This window comes from Leptosomus discolor, chromosome 1 (assembly GCF_034619465.1).
Source record: "Leptosomus discolor isolate bLepDis1 chromosome 1, bLepDis1.hap2, whole genome shotgun sequence".
NCBI lineage: Eukaryota > Metazoa > Chordata > Aves > Leptosomiformes > Leptosomidae > Leptosomus > Leptosomus discolor.
Genome location: NC_141391.1, coordinates 164,390,382 through 164,418,363, shown reverse-complemented (window position 1 = coordinate 164,418,363; position 27,982 = coordinate 164,390,382). Strand labels below are relative to the sequence as shown.

General features: G+C 42.0%; 2 protein-coding genes across 3 annotated transcripts in view; both read right to left on the bottom strand.

Moving 5' to 3' along the window:
* Positions 1-16,371, bottom strand: part of PLBD1 (phospholipase B domain containing 1) — a 41,731-nt gene extending 25,360 nt beyond the window's left edge. Inside the window, exons 1-2 of one of the 2 annotated variants that reach the window (XM_086469902.1) lie at positions 16,296-16,371; positions 6,285-6,504 (exon numbers count right to left, since the gene is read on the bottom strand). In XM_086469902.1, the coding sequence (XP_086326028.1) occupies positions 6,285-6,504; positions 16,296-16,371 (296 nt within the window). The remainder of the gene's footprint in view (positions 1-6,284; positions 6,505-16,295) is intronic. The other variant, XM_086469909.1, reaches the window with a different exon arrangement.
* A 5,226-nt stretch (positions 16,372-21,597) lies between these two features.
* GUCY2C (guanylate cyclase 2C) overlaps positions 21,598-27,982 on the bottom strand; it is a 44,754-nt gene continuing 38,369 nt past the window's right edge. The window contains exons 22-27 of the mRNA XM_086469889.1: positions 26,779-26,971; positions 26,224-26,398; positions 25,170-25,268; positions 24,310-24,404; positions 23,599-23,675; positions 21,598-21,772 (exon numbers count right to left, since the gene is read on the bottom strand). Coding sequence (XP_086326015.1) covers positions 21,598-21,772; positions 23,599-23,675; positions 24,310-24,404; positions 25,170-25,268; positions 26,224-26,398; positions 26,779-26,971 — 814 coding nt within the window. The remainder of the gene's footprint in view (positions 21,773-23,598; positions 23,676-24,309; positions 24,405-25,169; positions 25,269-26,223; positions 26,399-26,778; positions 26,972-27,982) is intronic.

Genomic DNA, 27,982 nt, shown 5'->3' with positions numbered 1-27,982 from the left:
GATAAGTTGATCCTATGTGTTCCCACGGAAACTCTCACTCATGCCAGCCCTAAACAGATACAGCTTTATGGAGACCAAAATTATTGTGATTTTTTTTTTAATTCAGTTAGCAGTTTCATCCCAATTAACTTAGGAACAAAACTTGTAAGGGTTTTTTTAGTCGGCTGGGGCTTTTTTTGCTTGGCTGGTTGAAGTGAAGTCCTTTACATTTCAAGATTAAATCAGCTGCCAAAAATTGCTCGGGAGCCGAGGTGTTAAAATCACCCTTCCATTTTAGGTGAAATATAATCTTCTGATTCAAGCCAAAACAGAACTTCAACATTTCTTAACTTGGGTGAAACTTCACCAACCTTTTTTTCAGCCACTGAATTAAAAAAAATTAAGTAAAAAAAAAAAAAAAAAAAAGAGGAGGGGAGAAGAATATCTAGTTCTAGGTGGAAACCAGCAGAAAATCATTTTGCTGTTGTCTGGAGTTGACAGAACTACATCAGTCATCAGTAAAATTAGCTCCTACCAAGTGCTGAGAGAAAGAAAACAGAACTAAGAAACAGATACCAACCTCAAGTAAAGCACATGCCAGCAGGACAGAATTCCCTGTATTAAAATTCATGAGGGTGACTTCCCCTGGGAGGGATGCAGACAGGACCTCTTCCCCGTTTCCCTCAGGGAAATACAGCCAGAGATGATGGAATGGTTTGCTGATGATTAGAGAATCACCCATTGACCTTCTGCCTTCTTTTTCTGTCCCTTGGCCCATTCCCAGCTGTTTAAGTACTTGATTGCACGACCCTGCTGCTGCTTATCTCAGCTCTTGTACCATTCTGGCTACCAAATCTAATTGTCCACATAACATTCAGGCAAAACACTAACTCGGCAAAAAATGCAAATTATTTTTCTGTCAGTTTGTAGTTTGAATCAGGTTGTTATGTAGACGGATAAGCGACAGAACTGGTGCAAGAAAGCAGCTCTCTACTGTGTTAGCAGACGAACTGCTGCATGAAAGGGTCTGATCAGCACCAGGGCAGACACAAGTTGGGGGGATTAGATCTGTGGAGGAAGGTGCTGGGGCAAAAGGGCATCGTTCAGCAGCTTCACACCATTACACCTTTCACGAAGCTGCAGCTACAGTATCAATTTTAGTTCTAGAGTTTCCTGCCTCCCATGTAACACAAGCCTACATGCCATAATCATAACCTACTTCCCAAAGAGGACAAGAAAGCTAGAGACAGATCAATATTCTCCACCCCTGCAGTCACAGAGAATTTGGCAAATAAAAATCCCAAGTAATTTTAGGAAGGAAATTATAGTGTAACATACTCCATACTACAAATCAGAGCTCTCATGGCACAAGAGGAGCAAATAGCATGAGACCATCCATCTGGTAGATGGTCTTTTAGGGATGAGAACCAGATGAGGAGGAAACAAACAGCCAGGATACTACCCTAAACACTGCCCAGGCCAGGACGGATGATCAGGCTTCCTGGTTCAACAATCAGCTCTTCTCTCTTCGTTTTGCACTCAAAGGTTACGCAACACAAGGTAGATTTTACTCTAGTAGTATCTTTAAGCTGCAATGACTGATGTAGAGACTGGGTTACTTCAGAATCAGGGGACTGAAAACAGCTTCTTTAAAGGCCTTCCTTCTTATATATGCTAACAGAGTACATACAATTCCTGGAACTGATTTTTCCTTTTTAAATGCCCAGGGTTACTGAGAATTTTTCCCCTAGTTGCCCTGTTGTTTGGTGGTGTTTTGGTATTGTTTTTGATGGCCGTTGCTTTTTTTTTTTTCTTTGACAAAGCTTCTACGTGCATGGCTTGCATGTTTTGTAAGGGTATTAAACTCTGAAGTAAATTGGATCATTATAGTAAGGTAAGGCTTTGCAGCTGTATCTAAGGCCAAATGCAAGGCAATTACAAAGCTGGGACAAGAAGTCAAAGTCTAAAAACAGCAAAGTAGAGCCCTGCTTCTTCAAATTAGAGAGGAAGATGACAGGACGCAGGTCAGCTGAGGTTATATCAAGAAAGAGTACAATTAATGTTGCTTCAAATTTAAATACTGCTCTTAGGCACCTGGCATGCCCCATTGGAACTGATTAAAAGCATGTGCTTAACATCACAGATTTGGATGTGCTCTGCCATTCTCCAAGTAAAACGAGGCCTCATTAACACTTCTGTTTGTAATGGGAGAAGAGAATTCATACCCAAGAAAACCAAAGCAAACATCTTTGGCTGGATGATAGGACTGGACCTTACAGAGAGGTGAGAGACTGGTGATAAAAACAAGTGTCTGATTTCCAGACACTACAGATGCTAGAATTAGATTTATTCCACCCCTAACTATGTTTTCAAAATAGACAGCTACTATCTGAATCAGATGCCAATACTAGAAAGATGAATCATGCTCTAGAAAAGGCCTGTGTTTCTACCCTCACTGGTAAACGGGTCTGACTTAGTTATTGCTTTTTCTAACACAGACTTGTATAGCTAAAACTGAGATTAATTCTTCTCCAGTAATCCAAGATAAGGCCGTCCCAGTCTGTTGGTTTGAGGTTGGGGTTTGGGTTGTTTTGTTTGGTTTTGGTTTGTTTGGTTTTTTTTAATTGGTTGGGGTTTTGGGTTTGGGTTTTTTGTTTGTTTGTTTGTTTGTTTTAATCTGGTTGCCTTACATTCTTCTTAGGCTCCTACTAAGAACAAAGCACACACTTTTAGGAGAGATTGTCACTTTTTTTGCTTACATCATGAGACCTAGCTGTGTCTAGAAACCCTTCTTCATGCCCCAAGTGTAATGCAAGAACTACACCAGCCGAGAATTCCTGGAGATCTCTAAATTGAACACACTGTCAGGCTGGAGCTCCTGCTTACCAGATGGCTTCTATGGGAACCTGTACTTCAACTTGAGATCAGGCTTGCAGCATATCCTTCCCAATAATGCATCACATCAGAGCTCTGCCTGGTAGGACTTCAGGGTTTCTGCAAAGAGCCATCTTGGGTCACTTCTACTTCATGGAGTCACTGCCACAAACAGATAGCAAGACAGCTGGAGACCCTGGAGTTGTTCAGGCTACAGGTAGCAATGTGCTACAGGGAACTTCAATACCAGGCACATCCACAGTATTCACGTTGCAGGGCTGTGCCTGAGCCACCCAAGGTGGTGCTTGTACAGGCAAGTGACACAAGCATCTCCACTCTGGTAGTTAAGCAGCTGTTAATGCAAATAAAGCCTTCACCACAGCCAAACACATTGCTACACTCTTCCTTGTTGTTACCAAGTTTTTAAAAAGGCAGGTTGAACTGTGGGCAGCTGCTGTGGGCACTGATGTCTGCAAAAGCAGAATGACAGTGTTTAGCGACACCTTCTCATAAAAGAAGTCGCAATGGTCCTAGAGAGCTTCCCTGAAGACAGGCTGAATGAGCCAGGAAGCCTGATGGGAATAGAGTTACAGATTAGGAAGACTATTTGCCAGTTTTTCTTCAGAAGACTTGTGTAACTGTCCTAAAGATTAAACATCTGTCTGCATGTTTATTAGGATTCTGTGAATCTCTAGGCAAGATAAAGAAGGAGAAATGGAGCGCCAAGAGCAATCTTAACATCTGCAAACTTACTGAGTTCTCGCTACTCCTGTGGTTCAGGAAACTGCAAACACACACAAAGATTCATTAGTTGCAGTTTGCAGAGTGAAAAACCACCAAGGTCATAGAGCTAAAACCTAAAGTAACAGGTTCTCCATCTTCCCAAGGGTCAGGGGAGTACATCACTAATTCATCTCTGCTCCTGACCTGGAACATTTTCAACAGGTATTCCTAGCTTCAAAGAGAAGCCCTCTTTATCCAAAATAGCTTTACAAAACCCGACAAGAAAAAGCTTATATTCATAACCCACAGTGAGAAATATGCTTCCACTGCAGGTACAGATGTACAATGGAGCAAAGACATAGCCAAAACTCAAATTCAGATGGTACATACAGTATTTGATAGTAATTTTAATAATGGTAAGCATTTTCAGGTTTTGCATTGTCAGAGAACTTCTCAGTGGATTTCCTCAAAAAGTTTCCTTACAAAAGAAAGGCTTTGGCTACTTCTGGTTTTGCATCTTACCCCCCCTCTCACACTTAAACTCCTTTAAAACACTTGAGTTTCCCACTTTGCTTAACGGCCGAAGTCTCAAACCCTACTTGTCCACAGTGATACAAACCCTCAACTTCACTTCCACAGGCTTTAAGACCTCTGTTCATAACTGTTTCTGCTATATCCACTTCTCTACGAAGGACCACTCAGTGCTGGAGCTGGCAGCCCTACAGTAACAACAGCTAGGGCCAGGAACCAGCCTCAGTAAGCACCTGACCTAAAGAAGGCAAAAGCCTTGAGCACAGTAACTTCTGTGAATCTTCACTTAACACCTGTAGGAAAAAGAAAGGGGAAAACACCCTCCTCTAAACCTAAGCATAGGCTAAGACATCAGATGAAGTCCCTGCAGACACTGTTTCACATTCAAACCATGTTTAAAGGAATGGGCATATACTTAACTTTGTTTAAAAGACAGACAGGAAGACTTATAAATCTACTGTGGAGGCAGAAGGGGAATAGGGTGTAGGTTGTTGCTACTAGAACATCACTTGCCATCTAATTGGGTTTACCATGGACTGGGCTCTCTATGTATGATGACAAAGCTTAAGCTTAACCACTTAGAGATGAGTACACCTAGGTAAAGCCTTAGTGAAAAAAAAAAAAAAAAAATCTGTTGAGTGATACTCAATTTTAATATTCTAAATGTAATGCTAGCATCCCCCCAATCCATAGGTACTTTACATAAGCTGACTGAACACAGTCACATAACAGCACATAACAGTAGCCTCTCATGTCAAATAATCTAACAATATACATCCAAATCTCTCACGTACTTCATCTCCTTTCCTGCCTGGAGTACAGGCTGTGCACTCAGAACTCCAGGCTTCCTTTAGTCTTTCACTCAGAAGTGTTTTGTTATTGACAAATATTACTTTATTGAATTTCCTTTATACTCTCCAGAGACCTAGCTGCCTCTCCAGCAAAGTTCTATGGAGTCACATTCATGTCATATGATCAGAGAACTATCCATAAATCTTAACTGATCTCCAAATGTCTTACTAATTAAATTAATATCATCTTGGCCAGCAGCTATATCTGACAATTGTTCAACAGACAACCTTCCCCTGCTGGCCTCTTCAATGCAGCCTATGGGAATTTATTTTAGTGTTCTGGAAGCAAAGCTGGTGAAACCGAATTCATGTCACCACATCTATCACAAGCATCTCCCAACTATTCCCCAGCTACACATCAGAATCTGAGAATTTTTCTTTTCCTATGACTAAGTTGATAGAGGAAAAGATGGAACTTGTTCAACAACAAGCCACATGTCATGTTCTTAGCTATACCACCAGCTCACCAGCTATATCCTACCAGTTAGTAGGTCATAGTGCCATTCTGTCTTCCAACTCAGTCAAGGAAAGAATAGGGTTTGGTTTTGAGGGCGGGTTTTTTTGGGTTTTGGGGCTGTTGAGGTTTGTCTTTTTTAGAAAAAAAAATGCTCTGGATTCCTAACAAGTACAAAATTCTGTCAGATTTCATAGGTCTGCCTTGCAGGAGAGATTGTCTCTCCTCTTCAAAGGGCTTTCACGAATACTCTGACCGTTCCAGACACACACCAGTCTGCCTTCAGATCGACCATTATATCAGCATTTCATTTTAATTTGTCCAAGAGAGACTAAACTCCCCATGCTGTGAAGTTTCACTATCTGCTCCCCAGCAGTTTTTTGACAGTGTTTGGTGAAAAAGATCTTTAAGGAAGCCCTGCAGCCCTTGCTAGCAACATCTCCCTGCCTGATCTGCTCTCAATTGTCTCATTTGTTGGTGGTCAGTCACCTAACTACAGAGGCGGGAGATAATTACAAAAGCGATAGCAGAAAGAATAGTTATGTACAACAAAGGGTTTACGCACTTCCTCACACATACACTGTTCTGTGATTACATTACTTAATCAATAATCATATACAGTACTCATCTATCTCACCAAAGTGTCAGGAAAGCCTACAGGATGAGGAGAGGGCATATCTTGATCCCATAATGAAGATGCTATACTTCATACCTGCTATTAATTAAAAGAACAGCACACAACAGCAGAATGTACGGTTAGTTTAAACGGATGGGAATTAAGGGAAAGGAAAAACAAACCAAACAAAAAACTCGCAAGTACACAGAAATCCACTGGAAGTGTCATAAGTTGAGTTGCTTCCTGAGGTACTTACGGAGCTGTGAGATAGCCTTCCAAGAAGCCAGCTGCATACATGATATCTTCATTGCTTAAGGTCTGACTGCCATAGCCTGCTCTGATCTCCAGAACTCCCCAGCCTGTTGTCTGTATAGTGTTGTTGTAGAAACCATAGGCATCTCCACTCCTGTCCAGTGTATTCTTGACCTGAAGCGTTTTTTCAGCTCTATTCCAGTAGACAGTTGCATAGCGGATTTCTACGGTGGAGAAGAAAGGGGGCAAACAGGAGTAGGTATTTCCTCTCTAATACTGAAATGTCAAGACAATATTTTGGCAATTTAAAAAAGTTAATTTGATAGGCTTTCCATCAGGTTTAGTTCTACTATGGAGAGCAACACTAATGTTAACATACTAAAAAGTGGCATAAGAACTAACTAGAGCTTTACCAAGACAAAAGCTTACAGCTAACTGTTCTCACATTACTCTTCTGGAAATTATATACAACTTCTTCAACATGGAGCTCCAACACAGCTGAGTCTTGACATGAAATTCAGAAAAGTATTTCCTTACCTGGCCCAGAAGAAAATCTATACAAATCTTATTGAAAGTAACTTCAGAAGAAGCATGCCTTAGCAACTGCAAAGAATTATAAATTACTGTTGACTGTTTTCTACCTAAAGATTCAAAAGGCTACAAGAGTTTCCTAAACTGTCTGTCTGGGCAACTAATCCTGGAGGTGGCATTACCAAACAGCAGCACTGGAACTCAGTGGATCATAGGCTTAAAAACAAAAGCACCACAGGTATGCAATCTTTTATAAAACACACAATCCCCATCACCCAGACAGAACAGAACAGATCCCAAGTGTGAAATGAACAGGAAGGAAGGGCACTAGACTGCTCAGAGTTCTGCTTGGACTGCTGTTTAAGAAACATTCTTCATTAGTTGTGTTTAATTCCTGCTGAGCCGAGGAAAAAAGAGCGAGGTAAACCACTTTCCAAAATAAACCCTACAACTCTAATGCAACCTTCTCTAAGATGGGACTTTATCACATCAGATCTCTATTCAGGACTGATCAAACCACTACTACAGTATTGCGAGTGAAAAGAGTTCAAAAATCATGAGTCAGAGTTCCCAGAATTATTTGAAAAGTTTTAAGGGACAAGCTCACAAACTACTGAGAAACCAACAATGTTGTTATTCCCCAACCCTTCTTTAGTGTGTGGAAATTAGTCCTGCCAGTCTATAGCAAGAAATTACAATTTGGTTACTACCCCTCACAACAATTCATTTTGTGCATCATGCCCCTAACAGCTGCAAAATAGAGACCTGGATCTAATTCTGGATGATCCTGCACAAAATACTTAGTAAGATAATGGAACTATAAAAAAAGCAATATAATGCCAGCACAATACCCTACAGTCTTCAAAAGGCTGTGAGTAAAATGTTTGTGATTAAGCAGGTAGTTTGATTTCAATTTAAGTGCACCCACTTTATTCAGTGCTCTAAAACATAACATGGAGAAGCTATTTTTATGAAGAGCCATGACGTATTCCAATAAAAAAGCAAAGACATTTTCCAAGAACAAAACTCTTTCTCCAACTAATCACTTTTTGACATAGCAGTTACTCGGTTGCTTTAAGCCAGTTTCCATCCATTTTACCAGACTGTTGAATAATCTGTGTCATTCAACAGCCAGAAAGCTGTTCTTTCCTAGTGTTCCAGCAAGAATAACTAAAACTGTTTCTTACTGAGAATCACAGACTGGCTGAGGTTGGAGGGTACCTCTGCAGGTCATCTCGTCCAAACCCCCCTGCTCAAGCAGGGTGAACTACAGTAAGTTGCCCAGGATCATGTCCTAACAGCTTTTAAGTACCTCCAAGGATGCAGATTTTTACCATCTCTCTGGGCAACCTGTACCAGTGTTTGTTCACCTTCATAGTAAAAAAAGTGTCTCCTGATGTTCGAAGAGAACTTCCTGTGTTTCAGTTTGTGCCCATTGCCTCTGGTCCTGTCTCTGGGCATCACTGAAGAGAACTTGGCTCCATCTTCTTCACACCCTCCTCTCAAGCATTTTTACACATTGATGAGACCCCTCTTGCACCTTCTCTTCTCCGGATGAAGCAGTCCGAGCTCTCTCAAACATTCTTCACATGAGAGATGCTCCAGTCCATTAATCACCTCCGTAGCCCTTTGCCACACTCTCTCCAGTAGCTCCAGATCTCTCTTGTACTGGGGAGTCCAGAATTGGACCCAGCACTCCGGGCATGTCCTTACCAATGCTGAGCAGACAGGAAGGATCACCTCCTTCAGCCTCCTGGCCACACTCCTCCTGATGCAGCTCAGAAGACAGTGATCCTTTTTTGCCACAAGGGCACATTGGTGGCTCACGCTCAGCTTGGCATCCACCAGGACCTCCATGCCCTTTTCTGCAAAGCTGCTTTTGAAGTGATCAGCCCCCAGCACATACTGGTACATGGGGTTATTTCTCCCCAGATGCAGGACTTGGTATTTCCCTTCGTTGAACTGCACAAGGTTCCTGTCAGCCTGTTTCTCCAGCCTGTTGAGGTCTCTTGGAATGGCAGCACGACCCTCTGATGTATGAGCCACTCCTCCCAGTTTTGTTTCATCAGCAAACCTGCTGAGGGTACAGTCTGACCCATCAGCCAGACCATCAAGGAAGATGCTGAACAGCATCAACCGCTGGCATACACTGTTAGTTACTGGCCTTCAGCTAGACTTTGCAGCACTAACCGCTACGTCAGTCTTCTAGATTTACTAGAGACACTTCTCACGTGAACAGGAAAAGCATTAGCAAGAACAGAATTTTAATAGGGAAGGAACTGAGGGCTGTTTTTTTTTTTTTCGCCCTATTCTATGAATAGAAGTTTTTACATGAATCTCTATTTAGAAATGAAGTCATTTCAGGGACTTGGAACACAGCGTTTAAAAACATGTTTTTCATCTGCCAGGTACCGAGGCTATTTAAAGGACTGAGACATGACAGACGTTGGATAACTCTTCAAGCAGCTATAATCTTACTTTTCTGTTGTCTCCTTAACTATCTTCTACTAATACATGGGGTAACTGCTACTTTAGCTTAAGGGTAAACATGGGAATCACCCAAGCTGAAAGTCTACAAAAAAAGCAGGCTGATAAGGGTCATCGGTGAAGAGAGCCAAAGGCCATCTTACACAGCTAAAGCTCACATATCAAAGAGGTCAGGGAAAGGGAGGTGCTGTGAAGAAGTGGTGCACAGTGTCAGCACAGAACACAACTAACCTGTCCAGCAGTAAAAGGGAAGCCTGATTCCAACCAAGCAGCCCACTGCAGGGCAGAGGAGAGACAGGCCACACGCCCAGTACACAGACAGCTGAGAAATGAGCAGAAAGAGCAAGAACAAAGTAGGGGAAAAGATTACCTTCTTCCCATCTCTTCAATAGGCTATGGAGAAATGGCGAGTAGTCAAGAGGAACAAGGGCAGCTGAGTATTGTTAGTAGTGCCCACAGACTAAATGAGTATGTCAAAGAAACCTTCTTCTGCCTAAAGCAAAATAGCTATTGCTTTCTTTTTTAAAGGAAGGCCAAAGTCTGTGCCAGACAGACTGATCTGACACAGGTATTCTAACACAGCAAGCTGTGTTTCTTTGTTTTACGCTCTGCCAGAACATGAACAGGCAGAGCTATTTTCAAAAGTCAGAACAAACTTTAAAATTGCCCTTGCAGTTTGCCCTGCCCCAACTGCACTATAAGACAAATTTAAACTGAGGAAAACCAGGACTAGAAGAGGATGGGAGAGAAGAGGAAACATTAAATTACAGCATAATTTGCAACAAACCTAGGGAGGCCTTTAGAGGAACAGCATCAAGGTAGCTGTCATAAATGTGACTTAATGATGCTGGAAAAGACCATTTCCCAGTATTGATTTTTTTTCCCCCAACTCATTCACTCATCAGCCCATTTTACCTCATCAATTTTTATGTCAGTTTCTGCAAATCTAATTGCCCCAATCTGAAGTGTCAAAATACCTACATATGAAATTGCTATGTTTATTTCAAGGAACACATATATATCATCATACAGTAATTTGTTATAATTTAGAAGATAAGTCTTTGTCTTGCTACAGATGGAGTTAAAACTACAAGCTTATAAATCTGTGTACACTTAAAACGCACACTACAATGTAATCAGAGCATTTGTTATCACCCAGTCTGTTACAATTTTAATCTGCGTGCACCTAAACTAACAGCAGTACCTTGGCCAAGAAAACCATCCAGAACTGAAGTATAACACAGAACATCTACAAGAAGCAACTGCACATTTCCAAACAATCCCATATGTGTCCTGCAACAACAAGAACCTTCCCCTCAAATAATGTTGGAATTTTTATATTTATTTTCAGTGGGTGAGGCAGGGGCCCTAGCATCTCTTATCCCAGCAACTGTATTGGTAAATTCTTACATATTAATCAAACGCAGTGTCTCCATGAATCTACAAATTATCCTTTTATCATTGAAGTTAAGACTTCCCAGTGTGTAGCTGAAAATGCTGACAAGTATTTCAAGACTATTAGGACTCTGAAGAACAGAAAAGACTGCGATAATCTGTGGTTATTCCATAACAGTATTGCTTAGAATAATCTAAATAACAAGCCAAAGACACACTATTTACTGCACGAATGACTCAAAATCCCTGGGGACAGGGCAGGTCAGCGGAGTCACTGTTCCCCTCATGCAATCAGCCAGCCAGGAGAACTGCATAGCATCAGCGATGCACAGTTCCACCACAACCACCAGTGGACTGTATGCTGGGAGACATAAGTGGAGAAGTGCAATGACAAAACAAGCCTGGCAATAAACAAGCGTTCCTTCTCCTTTCTGCAGTCAGTAGGGATTGGGAGGAACCTTTCTTCAAATTGCCTGTTTTTAAAGATACATCAGTGCTTCTGCCAAATAAAGATCCAGAAATAGGGACTACAGTTGGGAGAGTGCTGCCATTTCTTCAACAAGTAAGAAGTATCTGCTTTTTGCCAAGATTATACCTTAAATAATGAAAAAATGAAGATATTTCAGCTGTGGTTAGGAGGTGGTGGTAGTCCTCTCGATTTTCAGGATGAAATGCTAAATCTGTTCTCTGCATTTTTGGCTCAATACAGGCATTGCCAAGGTTGTATTAAAAGTGGAGCTTGTCTTTTATTTGGTGGCAGTGGAAGAGTGGAAATACATACATGTTCTTGAGAATGTAGAGAACGCAATTAAAGGAAATACTAAGTGAGAGGACTGAGGCAAGATGAAAAAAAGAAGAAATCAGATGCTTATGAGGACATGGAAGAGTAGCAGGAAGTTGTAATGTAAGAACAGAATGGACAGAGAAGATGAGGAAGAAAAATGAAGAGCAGTATAGCAAGATGGCCCAAGACCACCTAACAAACACACTATTTGATAAGTGCCACTAATATTTATTCAATAAATCACACCTACAAAAATAACACTTGACACGCCTTAAGAATGCCAGTAAAATTTGTCTGGCAATATGCAACAGTTGCTTTCCCTTATGCTTTCCCAGCCATAAGTTGTTTTTAAAACATACATATATCTAGTAGACTATTGGATTTTCTAATTAAAGACATTAACAGAACTCCCTTCTCCTTGCAGATGAAAGAGCTACAAGGTTTGGGGGTGAGAATTAATACTCACATTTTTCCTTAGTCTGAGAAACAAGCTAACTCACCTGCAATGAAGCACTGGTTAGGTTGCATGTAGAAGCCAACTTAAGTTAACAACTGTGAGCACCTCCTAATAATAGGAAAACCACTGGCTTCCTTAACTACTAATTTTTATCTATATTTTACATGCTTATTTTTATCTATGGCTTTTCAAAGGTGAACCCTTTTTTTTTGTAGAAGTGTTCAGATTTACTTCATGAAGTCCACCTATACACTTCCCATTCAATAATGAAGCTATCACTTTACTGTTTCACTAAAAACTAGTTCACAACTTCGAAACACATAAGACATAGCACTAAGTTGCACATCTATTTTCAGTACACCTTCTCCTACAGCTGATGTTCAGTAGTAAAGATATTAGCACAGCATAACATTCAAATATCTCAGGTCGATCATAATAAGGAGCATCTGATGTTTCTGTTCAATTTTGTCATTTGATAGAGCTTGTCCTGTTTTCCCATTAAAAATTTTAGAACCATCCTTTTAACTGTTTAAAAAAGGTTGTATACCTCTAAAGTACAACTGAGATTTCTAAGTACCATCATGATTCGAATCCATTACAAAACAAATGTTAAGAACCTCAAGACTTCTTTAGAGATTAGCTTAAACCACACAAGAACTTAACACAAACCCCAGTAATTTTCAATTAAAGGAGTAAATGCTCTCTTGTTCTGCTTGAACATAAGCTATTTGCATTTTCTATTCTACTGGCCTTAATTCACCCTATTTCCTCATACATTTTAGGTCTAAGTAATTTTTCAATTTGCTTCTAACAGTCCTGTCATTATTTGAAGCCTAATCCCCTGATTCGTGCTTACATGAGAGATAAGCAATATTCAAATGTGAGCTTTAAATTAAGAGTTTAAGTCTTGTATGGTTTTCATGTTCACAAGGATACTTACTAGTAAAGTTTAGCTGATGCAGAAAACTTGCCAAAAGTTAGAGGTCCCCAGGTCATCCACAGAGGAAACAAAAATAATAATTTCACAAATAGCTTCATTAATCTCATAGTCCCTAAATTTAAGTCATTTTTACCAGAGACCATTCTCTAAAAACAGTTTCCGAACAGTATGATGAAGAATCTTCAAGGTGTTCAAAATGCTAAAGCGCAATGAACCAATTAAAAAAAAAAAATATCTAGACAATTCACAGTGGCGAAGGCCACTTTTACTCCATTAAATAGCCTAAAGACATTTCTATTTGCTACTTAGTAGTTTTCTACCAGTAGTTCAATTATGATGTGAGAAATCAGGCAAGTATTAGCTGAAACTACTTTATACCCTAAATTTCCTTTCACTCCCTTTGCATGACTCAGGGTTGACCCTTCCTTCAGTCATGCTAATATAGTACTAAAGTTTTTGCCAAGTCAGGTAAAGTTTGAAAAGTAGGTCTGCAAGATGAGGTAGGACTGTCCACAAAATTATTTGCTTGTAACATTTTGGACACGTCAAAACAACTGTTAGCTGATTTTCTCCTTGTTTTGTGGCAATTAATAAATTAACTAGGAACTTCCTAGAAACACTGAATCCAGCCCAGATGGTCTTCAGAATTCATTGAAAACAGCAGGAGATTCTCCTGATGAGATTTGCTCCCCAACAACCCTACTATTGCCATCAGTACAAATGGTATCCAAAATTCTCTACTGGGCATTCTGCACCAAACAGCTGATGTCTGTCACCAACCTTTACTGATCTTCCAGAGGCAAGCTTCACTTTCACATCCTGCACACTCACTCTGCATCTCTTAAATTCCCTCCTTTAGTGACTCTTTTCCCCACCCTTCCAGTTGCTGGTAAACCCGTTTCATACTTTGAAAGGAAAAAAAAAAATATTAATAATACCATGTTGATACCTCACTGGCATGTCTTTTCAGCACAGTTAGATACCACAGCGTGTGCCCACAGCTACAATGATTCTCGAACAAGCTAAGCAGAAACTCAATTTTTAAGTGGGCAGCTGAGATTCTATGGAAAACCATGAAGCTCACCAAGATGTGAGATTATGGCATTTGCCAAATTCTGTTTGCATCTAAACCTGACTCTGAAGTCGCAACAAGAATGAAGTTGTAAAATCAGGAGACAGAAAAGCCATAGCTGTCAACAAGAGGAAGCTCAAAAGTGTTGCAAGTTTCAGTTATTGAATTACCCTAATTGGAGCCTTACAACTTTGACTGAAAAAGTATTATATTATGCAAACATACGATGAAAAATAACCAGAGCACAAAATTAGTACGAAGTGCTGTCTGTACTGAAAGAGATAAACCCTGACAATTCCTGACTAAGGCCTCACTGTGATCTGTTTAGTTTCGCTTGCGTCTTTGTTTCCTTGAGTTTTCCTTCCCCTACAAGGATGTTTTAGCTATTTGATGACCAGAATTGGTAAACAGATAACATCTTACCTAACACCGAAGACACAAAGCTCCACATATCAAGGAGCCATTAAGGAGACATCAAGACGACAAAGATCCAGATATCAAGGAAACACTAAGGAGACGCCCAGCAAACACCTGCACACACCGCAAACATCTACGGGTTTGCTTGTTACAAGAGGAATTTTCATCAGAAAAGGGGCTCTGGCTTGTGCTCAGGAAAGAACATTCAACTAATGCGAGGAAGAGTATGAGTGATCACTGAGGAAGATTATAAGCAATCACCGGAGGATGAAAAGACCCTAACCCTAAATTTACTGCGCAAGCTTGGACTATGTAAATGAGTCCCAGCTTGGACTATGTAAATGAGTCCCGGGAACTTACCACCATAAGACTGCCCTTCTCAGGAAATCTGATGAATACGTATGATTTTTGTGTATATAAACTGATGTGTTTTGCTAGCCCATTGGAGCACTCATGGTGGAACATCCCCAGTGCTGCCCAGAGCTGCAATAAAGAATACTTGCTTCATAATAACACTCTGTTGTTACTGAGTTTTCATCTCCGAATCCTTACCCAGCCGCACCTAGCCTCCCACCTCGGTGAGGAGCGTTAGAAAGCAAGGGGGTTTGGAAGCTCCGAATTTTTTATCAATACCATGTCGATACCTCACTGGCATGTCTTTTCCAGCACATGGTTAGATACCACAGCGTGTGCCCACAGCTATAAGGTGATTCTCAAACAAAGTAGAAACTCAATTCTTAAGTGGGAAGCTGAGATTCTGTGGAAAACTGTGAAGCTCACCAAGATGTATGATTACGGCATTTGCCAAATTCTGTTTGCACCTAAATCTGACTCTGAAGTTGCAACAAGAATAAAGTTGTAAAATCAGGAGACAGAAAAGCCATAGCTGTCAACAAGAGGAAGCTCAAAAGTGTTACAAGTTTCAGTTATTGAATTACCCTAATTGGAGCCTTACAACTTTGACTGAAAAAGTATTATATTATGCAAATATATGATGAAAAATAACCAGAGCACAAAATTGACACAAAGTGGTGTTTGTACCGTAGAAAACAACTTCGGTTTTTAAAAGTTAACCAGATACTGGGAAAGTACTTTAATGACAATGCAAAGTTAATCTACTTAGAAAACATCAGATCATGTATAGGTATGAGTTCTGAAACACAGGCAACGACCTATACCCACAAGCTAGCACTAAAACACTGTTACAAGTCACAGCACTCCGTGGGCCACGGCACCAGAACGAAATGTCCATCCTAAATGATTCCCATGCACGTACGTTACATTAAAACCCGGCATCACTGGGCGCTCAAGGCAGCTTCCCATCTGTCAGGTCTTAGTTTGGTTCCCCTCGCCCGCTCCGGGATCGAGAAAGGTGTTTCCGAAGCACTCAGGAATGAAGCGCCAGCACTTAACACCCACGAGGCACCACGACCCGGCCTGCCCCAGCCATCGGGCCGTGAGATGCCCTCGGAGCCAGCCCATGAGGCAGCCGGGCCCCTCCCGGCCTGCAGGGTCCCTCCGGGGGGGGGGGGGGGGTGGTGGAGGGGCTTAATCTCCGCGACGGCCCCGTCGCTGCCGGGGGACGAGGCCCCTTGCTGCCTCGCACCCCCTCTCAAAGCGGCACGACGGGGCCCTTCCCCCCGGAGCCAGCGGGGAGGAGGCGGCGCAGCGAGGAGCAGCTCCCCAAGGCGAGGCGCAGAGCCCGGCGGGCCCCCCGGGGCAGGCCCCGGCGAGCCGCACTGCCTCCTCGGGAGCCCCGGCAGAGCCCCGAGCCGGGCTCCGCCGGCGGGACAGCCCCTCCCGGTCGCCTGGCACCCCGGAGGCTGGGGGCAGCCCCGCTGTCTCCCTCCCTCCCTTTCCGCTCGCCCCGGCGAGGGGGCTCTGAGGCGAGGTCCCCCTGCCGCCAGCCTCCCGCCCCGCCGCTCGCCTCACCTGCTCGGCCCCCCGTCGCCGCCCACAGGAGGACAAGCCCCCAGCAGCAGCACACGCCGCCGCCGAGCCGGGCCATGCTGCTGTTCCCCCACGCCTCCTCTGAGCACTAGGAGGCGGCGGGACTTTAAGAAGTTCCCTCGCTCAGGGCAGGTCTCCTCGCTGCCCCCGCCTCCTCCGGTGCCCGCCCCGGCGCCCCGTGCTGGGGGTGGCCCTGCTGGGGCGAGGGCTGCGCGCCGCGTCGGCCGTCGTCTCCCCTCTGGGTCCGGGCTGTTCCCAGGGGGACGCCAGCGGCGGCGGCCGCTTTTCACACCGCGCTTCCCACCCAAAGTGTCGTGGCAGAGGCCCCGAGGCAGCTGTTGGGCCCGGGGCCCCCGGCTGCCCCGACAGCCCGGCTTGCAGGCTGTCCTCCGTGCCAGCCGCCTCGCAGCCAGGCGCGCTGGCAGTGATGGCAGAAGGCACTGGGGAGGGCGTTAAGTCGAGCTGGGCAGCAAGGACAGGGCCCTGGCATCTTTTGGACCTTGGCGCTTGTTTGGAGCCCCCAAGGCCTGGCCAGGATATGGGGTTCAGTCCAGGCTGAGGTCAGGCCTCACCACCGCGCTGGCCAGCCTCATATGGCAGGAGGCAGTGAGGAGGGACCCCCAGGCCAGCGCCTGCTGGGCTGCTGGGCTTGCCGAGGGTGATTAACTGAAAACGGGCAAAGGTTTATCAGGAAAAGCCCCCATAAAGCAAGAGGAATCAGGTGGTGTTGTATCAAACTATGAGTTTTACATCAGAGGAAGAGCAGCTTTTGGCCCTGTTGAGAAGAACCACTGGTTGTGTCCCAGCAGAAAAGCTGAGGGGTGGTCCTTTTCTTAGGGTTTACAGATAGGGACAACTTCCCATGGGGTCTTCCCCTGCCCCCCTGATTCAGATCATTTTGAGATGCTACCTTTTCTTCTCCCCCAGTGTTAGATATTCTACCACTGTCCTAAACCAGCCATTATTAGGACTTTGTGTTTCGGTAATTCTTTAAGACAGTTCAAATTTGATACTGGTGCCTGTAATAGCCTCATATAACAAGGTCACATGCCCACCAGTTCAGGCCAGGTAGCAAGACTTGGCCTGAAGCCCAGGGTAAGAGCACTATAACACTACTGCTGGCTGCGGGGAACCTTCCATACCCATAGCTGTTTTGTTCTTGTTTTTTTCGCTAAAAGATAAGGATAAAATACAGTGCTGTTACCTTTTATTTTTTTTGGCCTCCTCAGTGAAAAATAACTCTTAAATGTCTAGTCATGAATGGGTGCTGTGTTTGCTTTGGAGGAATATTTTCCAAAGGTTTTTCCAAAGGAGGAATTCACCTCTGTCACACGCTGCTCTGAGTTTGACTATGTTGGTGAAGTAAAATACAAAATTATATTTTCCACAGAATTCACTGTATAAGATTGTCACAGAGGCACCCACAAAACAGACAGAGTAATCACCCAAAACACTCCAACCAACCAAAGCAAACCACAAGCCCAGATACAAGGCAGAGCCACTCACAAAACAGAGCAGCTGCTCAAAATGAAGGTTTATTCCAAACAAAATTAGGCAACACTCCGACAGACCAGAGTAAGTCACAAGTTTGGACGTCAGACAGGAATATGATACTACACAACCTGACTGCAGAATTCCTAAGTTTTGCAAACAGTACTTTTAGCAAGATGATCCAAAATGTGTGCACACTCGCTTACAAAAGGGGGGAAAACCTCCCACTTATGGGTACCCAGAAAATGGAATCATTTACCCAAAAGGGGGGTAAGGGCTTACTGAAGGATGTATCCAGAAGAATTCAATCACCAAAGGTGAGGGGTGAGGGCGCTTAATGCTGGGAAGTTTCCTTGGATGGCATCCCAACCCAGGGGGAGAGTCTCCGACCACAGACTCTCTGCTCTGAGGAAGACCGGCTCCAGGTGGCTCTCCAGCAGGGCTCCATTTATACCCTAGTCGAGTCTGACCTATGGTCAGTTCTAATTAGCTGGGGCAAGTGAACAAAAAGGCAAGATGAACAAAGTGATCAGGTTTGAACATCTGGAAACACCCAGTCTTTGTCTTTGGCAAGCCCCAGTCTCTGTTGGGTCTTTGGCAAGGCTCTGTCTTTGTGATCTTTGGCAGGGTGGGTGCATCTGCCACAAGGATTACCACAGGGAATTAAAAAAAAAGCATTTAAACCAAGATTGTCTGCATACAAGTGATGGGAATGGCCAGGAATTGGAGGCACATGCAAACTAGGATAGACAGCACAAGTATACAATGCTGCAACAGGAGGGGAGTGCGGATGCGTGACAAAAATAAGGTGGAGACAAGGGGGGAGTCTGAATATGACCAAAACTGCAAAGCTTTTGATGTGTATTTGGAAAGATTCACATGCTCCCAGCACATGGATTCACAGATATTTTTTTTTGGTGTGAGTTAAGTTCAAATGAATGGTGATGGTGCAGCCAAAATCCTTTTCACTAGGAGAACAAAATTAATATCTCACACTAGGTTTTTAATACAACGTTTCACTGCCTAAAAAAAAAACAGGAGAGGTGAATAACTGGACTTTCAGTGACAGATTTCTGATGGTAGAGGGCTCTTTGATCTAGCATTTGATAAGATGCGATGGTAAGACATTGAAGACAGATTAAAACCAGAAACCAGGAGCAAATTTTTTAAAAGGGCAGTCAAAATTTATTTTATTGTGATGTATGAATGACAGATAAGTGCAGGGACAGAACCATGTAGAAAACAAACCTACCAGAAGATGGGTCCATCGACTCATTGCTAAGGTAATTATTTAACTTCAAAGAATTATATGAAATTTATGATCTGAAGAGTGCAGGAAAGAGAAGGGCTACTGAAAACTAAACACTGTTTAAATTAATTGTCCCAGTCAGTGTCAGCAGATACTTGCTCTAAAATAGTTTGTATCTCAGAGGTGTCAAGGGTGGAACCCATAAAACTCCTCTTTAAAAATAGACTTACATCACTTCAAAGATCAGAGCAGCTCTGCTTAAGATAAAAGTCGTGGGCTTCTTCAGGCATGAGGGGTCCAGCTCCTGTCGCTGCACTACAGCTACACTTGCTAAGCATATCAGATACAGCAACCAGAATAGTCCAGTGGTGCCAAGAAGCACAGCATTCAGACCCAAGAATGAGACAAAGCTTGTTGATTGGCACCACGGGACAGACTTTATACTTTTTGTACTGTACTGGTAGTCTTTTTAATACATAACAGTTTTAGAATACCAATTTTTTTTTTTTTCCATCCTTATCCCAATGAACACTTCCAGTAGAACACAGACCGAAGAAGTAATCATAGAATCACAGAATGGTTTGTGTTGGGAGGCACCTCAAAGATCATCTAGTTCCAACCCCCCTGCCGTGGCAGGGACACCTCCCACTAGACCAGGGTGCTCAAGGCTCCATCCAGCCTGGCCTTGAGCACTTCCAGGGATGAAGCATCCACAACTTCCTTAGCCAACCTGTGCCAGTGTCTCACCACCTTCAGGGTGAAAAACTTCTTCCTTGTATCTAGTCTAAACCTGCCCTCTCCCAGCTTCCAACCATTACCCCTCGTCCTATCACTGCAGGCCCTCGTAAAAAGTCCCTCCCCAGCCTTCTTTAGGCCCCCTTCAGGTACTGGAAGGCCACTGTAAGGTCTCCCTGGAGCCTTCTCCTTTCCAGGCTGAACAAGCCCAACTCTCTCAGCCTGTCCTCGTAGGGCAGGTGTTCCAACCCTCTGACCATCTTGGTAGCCCTCCTCTGGGCCCGATCCAACAGTTCCCTGTCTTTCTTGTGCTGGGGGCCCCAGAGCTGGACGCAGTACTCCAGGTGGGGTCTCACGAGGGCAGAGCAGAGGGGCAGAAACACCTCCCTTGACCTGCTGGCCACAATTCTCTTGATGCAACCCAGGACACCAGTGCCAGTCCAAGTTTAAGATTGGTTACATATAATCTGAAAGCTGTGGCTGTTGATTACAAGCTATGTGCTATTTCTGTCTATATTGTGTTCCTGGGTGTAGGCATTTGCATTCATTAGGCAAGAGTATAAGCCCTACAGCACCTCCTGATTTAATTTTTCCAGGAATCTTTGCATATAGATCTGTCTATTTACACCTAGGTTATTCTTTTTTTCTTGTGTGAGTTCTTACAAAGCCAGCTTAGATTGACAAAGAAAAAACACAGGCAACTGGCTTGCTCTTTTTAAAATTTTTTCAAGTTGTTTACATGGACAAAAATGCTATTCAAAACCATAAAAGAATGATTTTGCACCAAGTTTTATGGTTTGAATACTGACCAATATTTGATAACGGTGAAAGAAGTAGCTCTGCTTTGAAAGCCACCAATGCATAAAAAGCTTTTCCAAAAGTTTCACTCGCTGGTTGTTATTTCTTCATGTGAATGCTGATTTTCTTTGACATGCATCACCTTGCTTTGTTTGCTTTTTAAACCTGTTTATTAATATAAATGCTATGGCATCAGCTATTGAGCAAGTCATCTGAGTAAAACTTGAGTTCTGCCTGGTTGTGAAACTTCACCCAAAAGATGAATTGAAAGTTTCTGAGGTTTAAGAAATTCAGGTAAGGTTGTTTCCTTCATTTCTGTTGCACTTCTGGTTTAGAGGCAGAAGCAGAAGTGGAGAAAAGATATGAAAATGTCTGGTTTTGCAAGATTTCCAGTTTCATTTTGCAGGCCCAGGAGATTCAGATAGGCTTTAGAAACCATACAACTTCTGGAGTAATCTTCCAAGGTAAATAGCAGAAGTGTTGTCTCTTGAACAAAGTCAACTTGATTAAAAAAACCATGTGAGACACAAAGGAAGACAACAGAAGAAGCAAAATGGCAACATATCCAGGATTTACATATGATATGTTTAATGTTATTTTCAAATATATTACAGCAAATCTTTCATCAAATAAAAATTACAAATTAAATACAACATTTAAAAATCATGACAAATTAAAGTTTTGCTGTGAATATTTTCAGAAGTAGATTATTGAACAGGCTATCACATTTAAAAACCTAACCAAAGCAAAAAAAAAAAAAATTTTCCAGACTCAAGTGCAGATATTTTCATTTACCTCAAATCAGGCTGCATGTGTCCTACTGAAGTCATCCGACAATTTCGACGTTACAGTGAAGAGAGGTTTGTTTTACTGATAGCAGGTCAGATGGTAGAAAGGATGCTTGAAAAGGCATTTTCTTTCTCCTTTAGCTGAGAGTATAAGCCTCCAGCCTTCACATGAAGTACCCCAGAAAGTTGCTGCAGCTTTTTGAGTCATACTAGTCATCCAGTTTTAAAGATATGTGGCAGAATTCTCTGTGCTGACCAGTTGCAGGTATTCCAGGGTACCTGATCGGTAGCTGGCTACCCGTGAAAGCTCCCGCGTCTTGGATCCTTCATTTTCCCTTTTCTGAAGAATATTGGTTATCATCTCTGCTAAGTCATCATGTAACCGCTGCTGGTTCTCCCTGAAAGCAACAGGATGCAAAAAAAATTCAGTGATTCACATGTTTTTAGTGGCGTCCAGATCCTCAGTGGTTTTTAAACATTTCTATCCCACATTTATCTTAATGACATTCGCACACTACTGATAAAAAGTGTGGGCAGAACTAAACTCAAGTTCTGGATTTAGGAATAGAATTCAGGGTTTCCATGTGATTTTTCCAGACAGTATGGATCAGTGTCTCTGCACAGGAGGTCTGTAGCTGTGTCGTTATCGACCTTAAAAAAATTATGATCATTTGCATGAAAAGGAAGACATTAATTAGATTCACTCCCAAGAAATTCTAGCTCTCAACACCATTACTGGCACCAGCACTTTCCCTATTCAGCTTCTAGTGGCGTTCAGCAACAGAGTTGCCATGTTTTCATAAATTTCTGCAGTGTATCTGGCTCTTGCTGGAGTACCTCACATATGACAATTTTAAGGGTCAATTTTATCAGTCACAGCCTATATAAGGAAATGAAAACAAAAACATCACTGACCACAGTGATCCAGCTCAAGAGGTACTTCCAATAGTTGAATTCCAGAAGAATTGCCAATTCGATAATTGTGATAGTCTCAACAGATCGTATTAATTAAAAAATTCTGAGTTTACAAAAGAGATGTGCCATAGAAGTTGGCTTGACAGTATTTCCTGCTCAGCCCAGAGCAAACACGTGTACTTTCCATCAAAAAAAATCAAAGTTCATGAGAGTCTGTAGTAGATTAAAAGTTTGATTGTTTCTATTTTGCAAATGTCCTGAGAAAACCTGTATCTTTCTCTTAGCTTCTTTTCTCTTAGGTAGATAGGAGTAAACGAGCAGAAAATTTTATCTGTGCAATGGACACCTTGTGTAAGATTCAAAACTTTTGCAGTAGAAGTAAGCTATAACATTTACTTATGACTTTCACCGTAAGGGATCCCAATGTATCCAGCAAACTACAATTTGCAATATAATTGCTTCGGGTTGCCCTGAAACACTGTCATTTCAAAGCAGACGGCAGCAAATTCCCACTTAGTAAAGAGCAACTGTGCTCAGAAATTTATAGTAGAAAGTAAGGAACTTCTACATTTAGTGAGTTAGCAGGAAATAATGGAATATTCATATGCAAAATATACATTAAATAAACACAGCCCAACTTCAATTTTGCACAGTTTTTCATTACTATGTTTTATTCAATATTAATGCAAAATGATAGCTCAGTTCCAGGACATCAACCTCATATTTTTTTCCTGATATCTTATCTCTTATGTGTTAGGAGGTAAGGTTTTGTTCAATTTTTAAAGACTTTGTGCCTGTGCAATACTACAGTAACTTTGTCTGCCTCTTCTAGGAGAACACAGCTCAAAATCCTGCAAGCTTCATTTCTCCTACAAATTCCCCTGCAAGATACCACAGGCATAACATGGTAGTACAGAGAGCTGCACATTCAGTTGCCGTTACCCTCTCACCATACTGTCACACACAGGTACCGCTAGAACTGAAGTCCTGGGAATATTAATGTTTTTCATTTTTCTGTCCATCTCTTGCACTTAGCACATCAGTAACTTGTCCTGTAAGTCTTATTTCCCTTCCAAGGAAATGACCCTGTTAAGCACTTATATATACAAATAACTTTCAGCACACGCATAGTCCCATGTCATGAATATTTACACATGTTTATATGCACATACACAGTTAAGCCTCTAACTACTGAAGGCAAGTTGAGTGGTATAAAAAAACCACAACAAGTGCCAGGGAGGTACAGCGAAGGCTAAAGTGCAAAGACTGGGAAATTCTCTTCCCTTTTCATATATAAAGACCATCTTACACAGAAGGAGGTGTTGGGAGATTGTATTTCTTGTCCTCAGTACCCGTCAACCAGTAGGTAACCTCTGTTCCTCTGCCCTAAATATGTATGACAAAGAAAAGAAAGCACAATTTTGGGATTAGAATGCAATTTCCTGTAGTTAATTTATTTAAATAATACTGTATTGCACATTGCCATGTTTGCTTATTTTCAGTAACTGATGCTCACAGCAAAGGATTAAAAATCAGATGTGAGGAGAAGAATAATGGGAGAGATGCAGCTGCACACTTGTTCCATGACCTGAAACACATGCTGTGGGAGAGGTGATGTGTGCTGCTTGCCATCAGCTCCCAAGTACAGACATCTGCCAAGTGTAATAGGTTGAAATAAATGGATTGGGAGATAGACAGTCAGATATTGGAGCATAAGTAAATTAACAATAGATTTAGCTTCCCTTCCATCAGATTAATTCACTCCACAATTTTCTGTTACAAATGGTATGTTTCATTTATTCTCCATAACTTTATGTTGCTTTAATTTATGACTCAGGGAGCTCTTCATTGCCTGCATTGTCTTTATACAAGTGTCTTCAGCCTCTAGAAACTGTGATACCAATTGATCTGTAACCCTTGTTCGCCAGCTGTTAATTAAATTGCAGGGTACTCTCAGCTATATAATACTTTTATAGTATCCCTCTTCTCTGTGTTCATTCATGCACATGGTAAAGGTTACCTTCAAGTACGTTTCTCCTCTCACTTCATACTGGAATCGGCAGTCTGTTCTTTTCAGGATGTTAATAGTGGAACCACTTACATGGATCCTTAAAGCTAAAAAATAGACACAATGAAAACTCCGCTTGGAAATGTACCATATAGTCATATTAAGTATATGTGAAAACTGGTGCTATAGCAGGAGCTCCTCCAATTATGATCAACATAAGTTCTGAGAGTCAAATTAAATGACAATCAGTTACACCACTGTACGAGATATCTGACTCTGCTACATGGTATTGTATCTAGGGAGGAATAGCTGGTACAGCCATTGATCTGAAGTACAGGTGACCAGGTATCTGTAGTATTTAGATGCCAAAAGGAAAAAGAATAACTGGGACAAATATAGGGATCTATACAGAGTAGTCATGTGAAGACACTGGCCAGAAGGAAGACAAGCTGGCTCTTGGCACAGTTCCCTGATGGTGAAGTTGAAAACATAATTGCTTCAACTTAAAATACAGCAGTCAGCATATTTACACCACAAAGCTGTAACACAATTCTAGGTCAAACTAAAATCTACACTTCATAGAGTAAAATTAAATTCCAGACATGTAAGTATCATATCTTCCAGAGGAACTCAGCCAGCAATACAGCCTACGTACTCCCTATTACCAGCACTGAAGCATGGACAAGGAGCAATTCTTTGTTGCCCAGCAGGACAGTGAAATAATTGGTAATCAAAATAGATAGGGCTTCTTCATCTTTAGAACTTCTGCAAGCTGATAATAGATTGTTCTCAGCTGAAAACAGACACTTTGGTCACAAACTAACCAATAGCCTTTGGTCCTGTTACACCGACAACTAAAATTAAATCCTTACGCAAGCCTGTGGATTCCATCCGCGAAGCTGTGTTCACCGTATCTCCAAACAAACAGTAACGAGGCATTTTTATTCCAACCACACCAGCTGCGCATGGACCTAGAAATGGGATGCAGAGAATGAAAAAAGGTGGATCAAGAGACTATTTGTTTGGAAGGTGTCTCACTGTTGCAGAGCAGCGCAGTGCCTGCTGGAGCTCTGCATTCCTTGCCAATGGAGTACTCTATACCCCACTTCCCAAAGTATCTAGTGGTTTCCCGTTCCACTCCAAACCAAGCCTGGCTCTGTTAGTCTTGCATAATCCAATAAAAGCATAAAAAGGACACACCTGCACAGTGTTAATTGTAGTTAAACACAACTTCTGTGCAGAAAAATGTAGAGTTACTATCTGTCAGTTTTGGAAGCAAGAGAAAAAGAGAATAAGCTTCATTATGGATGGGTGCATAGTGGTGCCTCAAGCGGTTTCCCATTGCCTCAGTCACTTTCGCTGATATATTCCTCCCCTGGCAGCTGGTGTTCAGGTGGTTGTTGAAACAAACGGGGAAAAAAAGATAAAATTTCCCAAAGTACTTGGGATTGTTGAGCTATCTTCAGTTCCCCTTTGATAAAAAGTATTTTTATGGATAAATTAAAGCGTTAATTCCCACACAGGCTTGACAGAACTTTTCCCTCCAAAAGCATAAAATACAGGCCTGCAGTTTTTGGCTAGACAAGCATAGCTGGCCATGGCGGATCTCCACTTTGGTCAGGGAGGAGCGATCTGCAAAGGCTTGTTTGATACAACTGTCTTAATCATACCAGGAACAGTGGCAGTTGCTCTTCCTAGCTACTGAGTTAAGCTATGAATGAATGGGTATGGGCTATTTCACTATGGGGGAGTAAACCAGTGGCTCATTTACTCCTGTTTCTCTTCCTCCAGGTGCATTGTTTTCAACCTAATTCTTCACAAGGAGAGAAGTTGAATATGATGTACTACCAGATTTTCTATAGATGTTTATTCTGTTAAAAAGCAACGCAACAACATTGTCATTGTTGATCTAGCAATACTGTGTACCAGAATGAATTCCAATGCGAATCCAAACAGGCAGACCCGGCAGATGTCTCAGTTCAAAAGATCCCATGAAGCTGAGGATGTCCAGAGCCATCATGGAGATGTCTACTGCGTGCCGGTTGCCATTCCTCTTTGGTAAACCACTCACCACCATGTAAGCATCACCAATAGTCTCCACCTGTGGAAACAAGATTAGAACTCAGTACCTGCAGACATAGCAAATTACACATTCAGTTAAAAGCAGAATGATCCTCCTGTTCATAATTAAACATTTCTTCCCTGGACAGCAAGATTATTTAGTTTAAGGTAGCTGACACCTTTTTGGTATATGAGGGTTTATAATTGCACCCAGCATTCCAGTTAATGAATCTGTGACCACCTAGCATAGAAACTTTGATATAAGCAGCACACTGAAAGCATATTGAAATGAGGTAATTTTGACCTGTTTTTCTCTCTTTTGTCTGTGGTTAGAAGGCAGATTCCCAAATCCACCACATCATCCACTTTGATTTGTGTGTCCCCTGGTTGTTGACTAAGCAAAAATGTGGAGCTAATCACCTTGTAAACATCATGATGGTCAAGAATGTGGTCAAAGTTCTTGTAGATATCATTCAGCATATCTACCACCTCCATAGGGGTGCTGTATTTGCAGAGTGTGGTGAAGCCAACAATGTCACTGAAGTAGATAGTGACTTCTTCAAATAGCTCTGGCTCTACCAGGCCAGTCTCCTTCAAAGACTTTACTACTGGCCTGTGGAAATAGAGAAGGCAGGAAGATAGATGAGTAGTGTTTAATATTAAAGGTATTTTTTCATGCAACCCAACCACACCATTGCTTTCTGTGTAGGAAACATCAAATAGTTTGCTGAAAACTGCCACTGTAATCGCACTTTGGATGCCCATAATGCCTTTCAGCCAAGGACCTCAAAGCACTTACTGTTAGTTAATATGCTACAACCTTACGAAATCCCAGCATGTTAACAGCCGTGAGAAACTAAAGCACGGGCAACTGAGCTTCTTGGCTAGGGTCAGAAATAGGGATATTGAGTCAAATTTAAAACTGAAATTCTGAAATTTCTAACATGTAGACCTACATTCTACCCACACAGTAAGTAAGAACAGACATATTTTTTCTGTTTCCCCAGTGCAGAATTAATTTCATCCTCATAATTACAACACCACCTCCTGATTTCAGATGAGATATCATAGTCTGATAATTTTGTGGAACAAAAATTCAATACCATGACAGTCAAGATCTATTCAGAGGGACCTTCATTTTCTTGCATTTCTAAATCCAGGAAATTATCTATTCCTAGTGGAGATATTAGAAGAGAATAACTGAAAGAGACACAGAAAATTATAGGTGTTGCACAATGCTGTGTTCCGTCTACAGTGAGACAATAGTAGAGTGGTAGGAACAACAAAGAGTGGAAGGAAACGTTGATTCCTTGTCACACAGTCTACAGAGCCAGATCATTTAAAATTTTCCCTCAAACTGAACTGAACAGACACCTTCTTTTTTTTTTTAAAGACGAGTCATAAAATCAATACCCTGACTACTTAAATACCCTTGAAATTAGTAACGACGTACCAGGATAGTTGTGCTATTCCAAATGTATACAATACCAAAATTACTGGTATTACCAATATTATAATAACAATAATACTTGCCCTATACCATACTCTGAAGCATCTATCTAGGCCCCGTATGGCCCAGACCACCTCAGCCCCTCTGTTGCATTGCTAAATCCTAGCCTGAAGT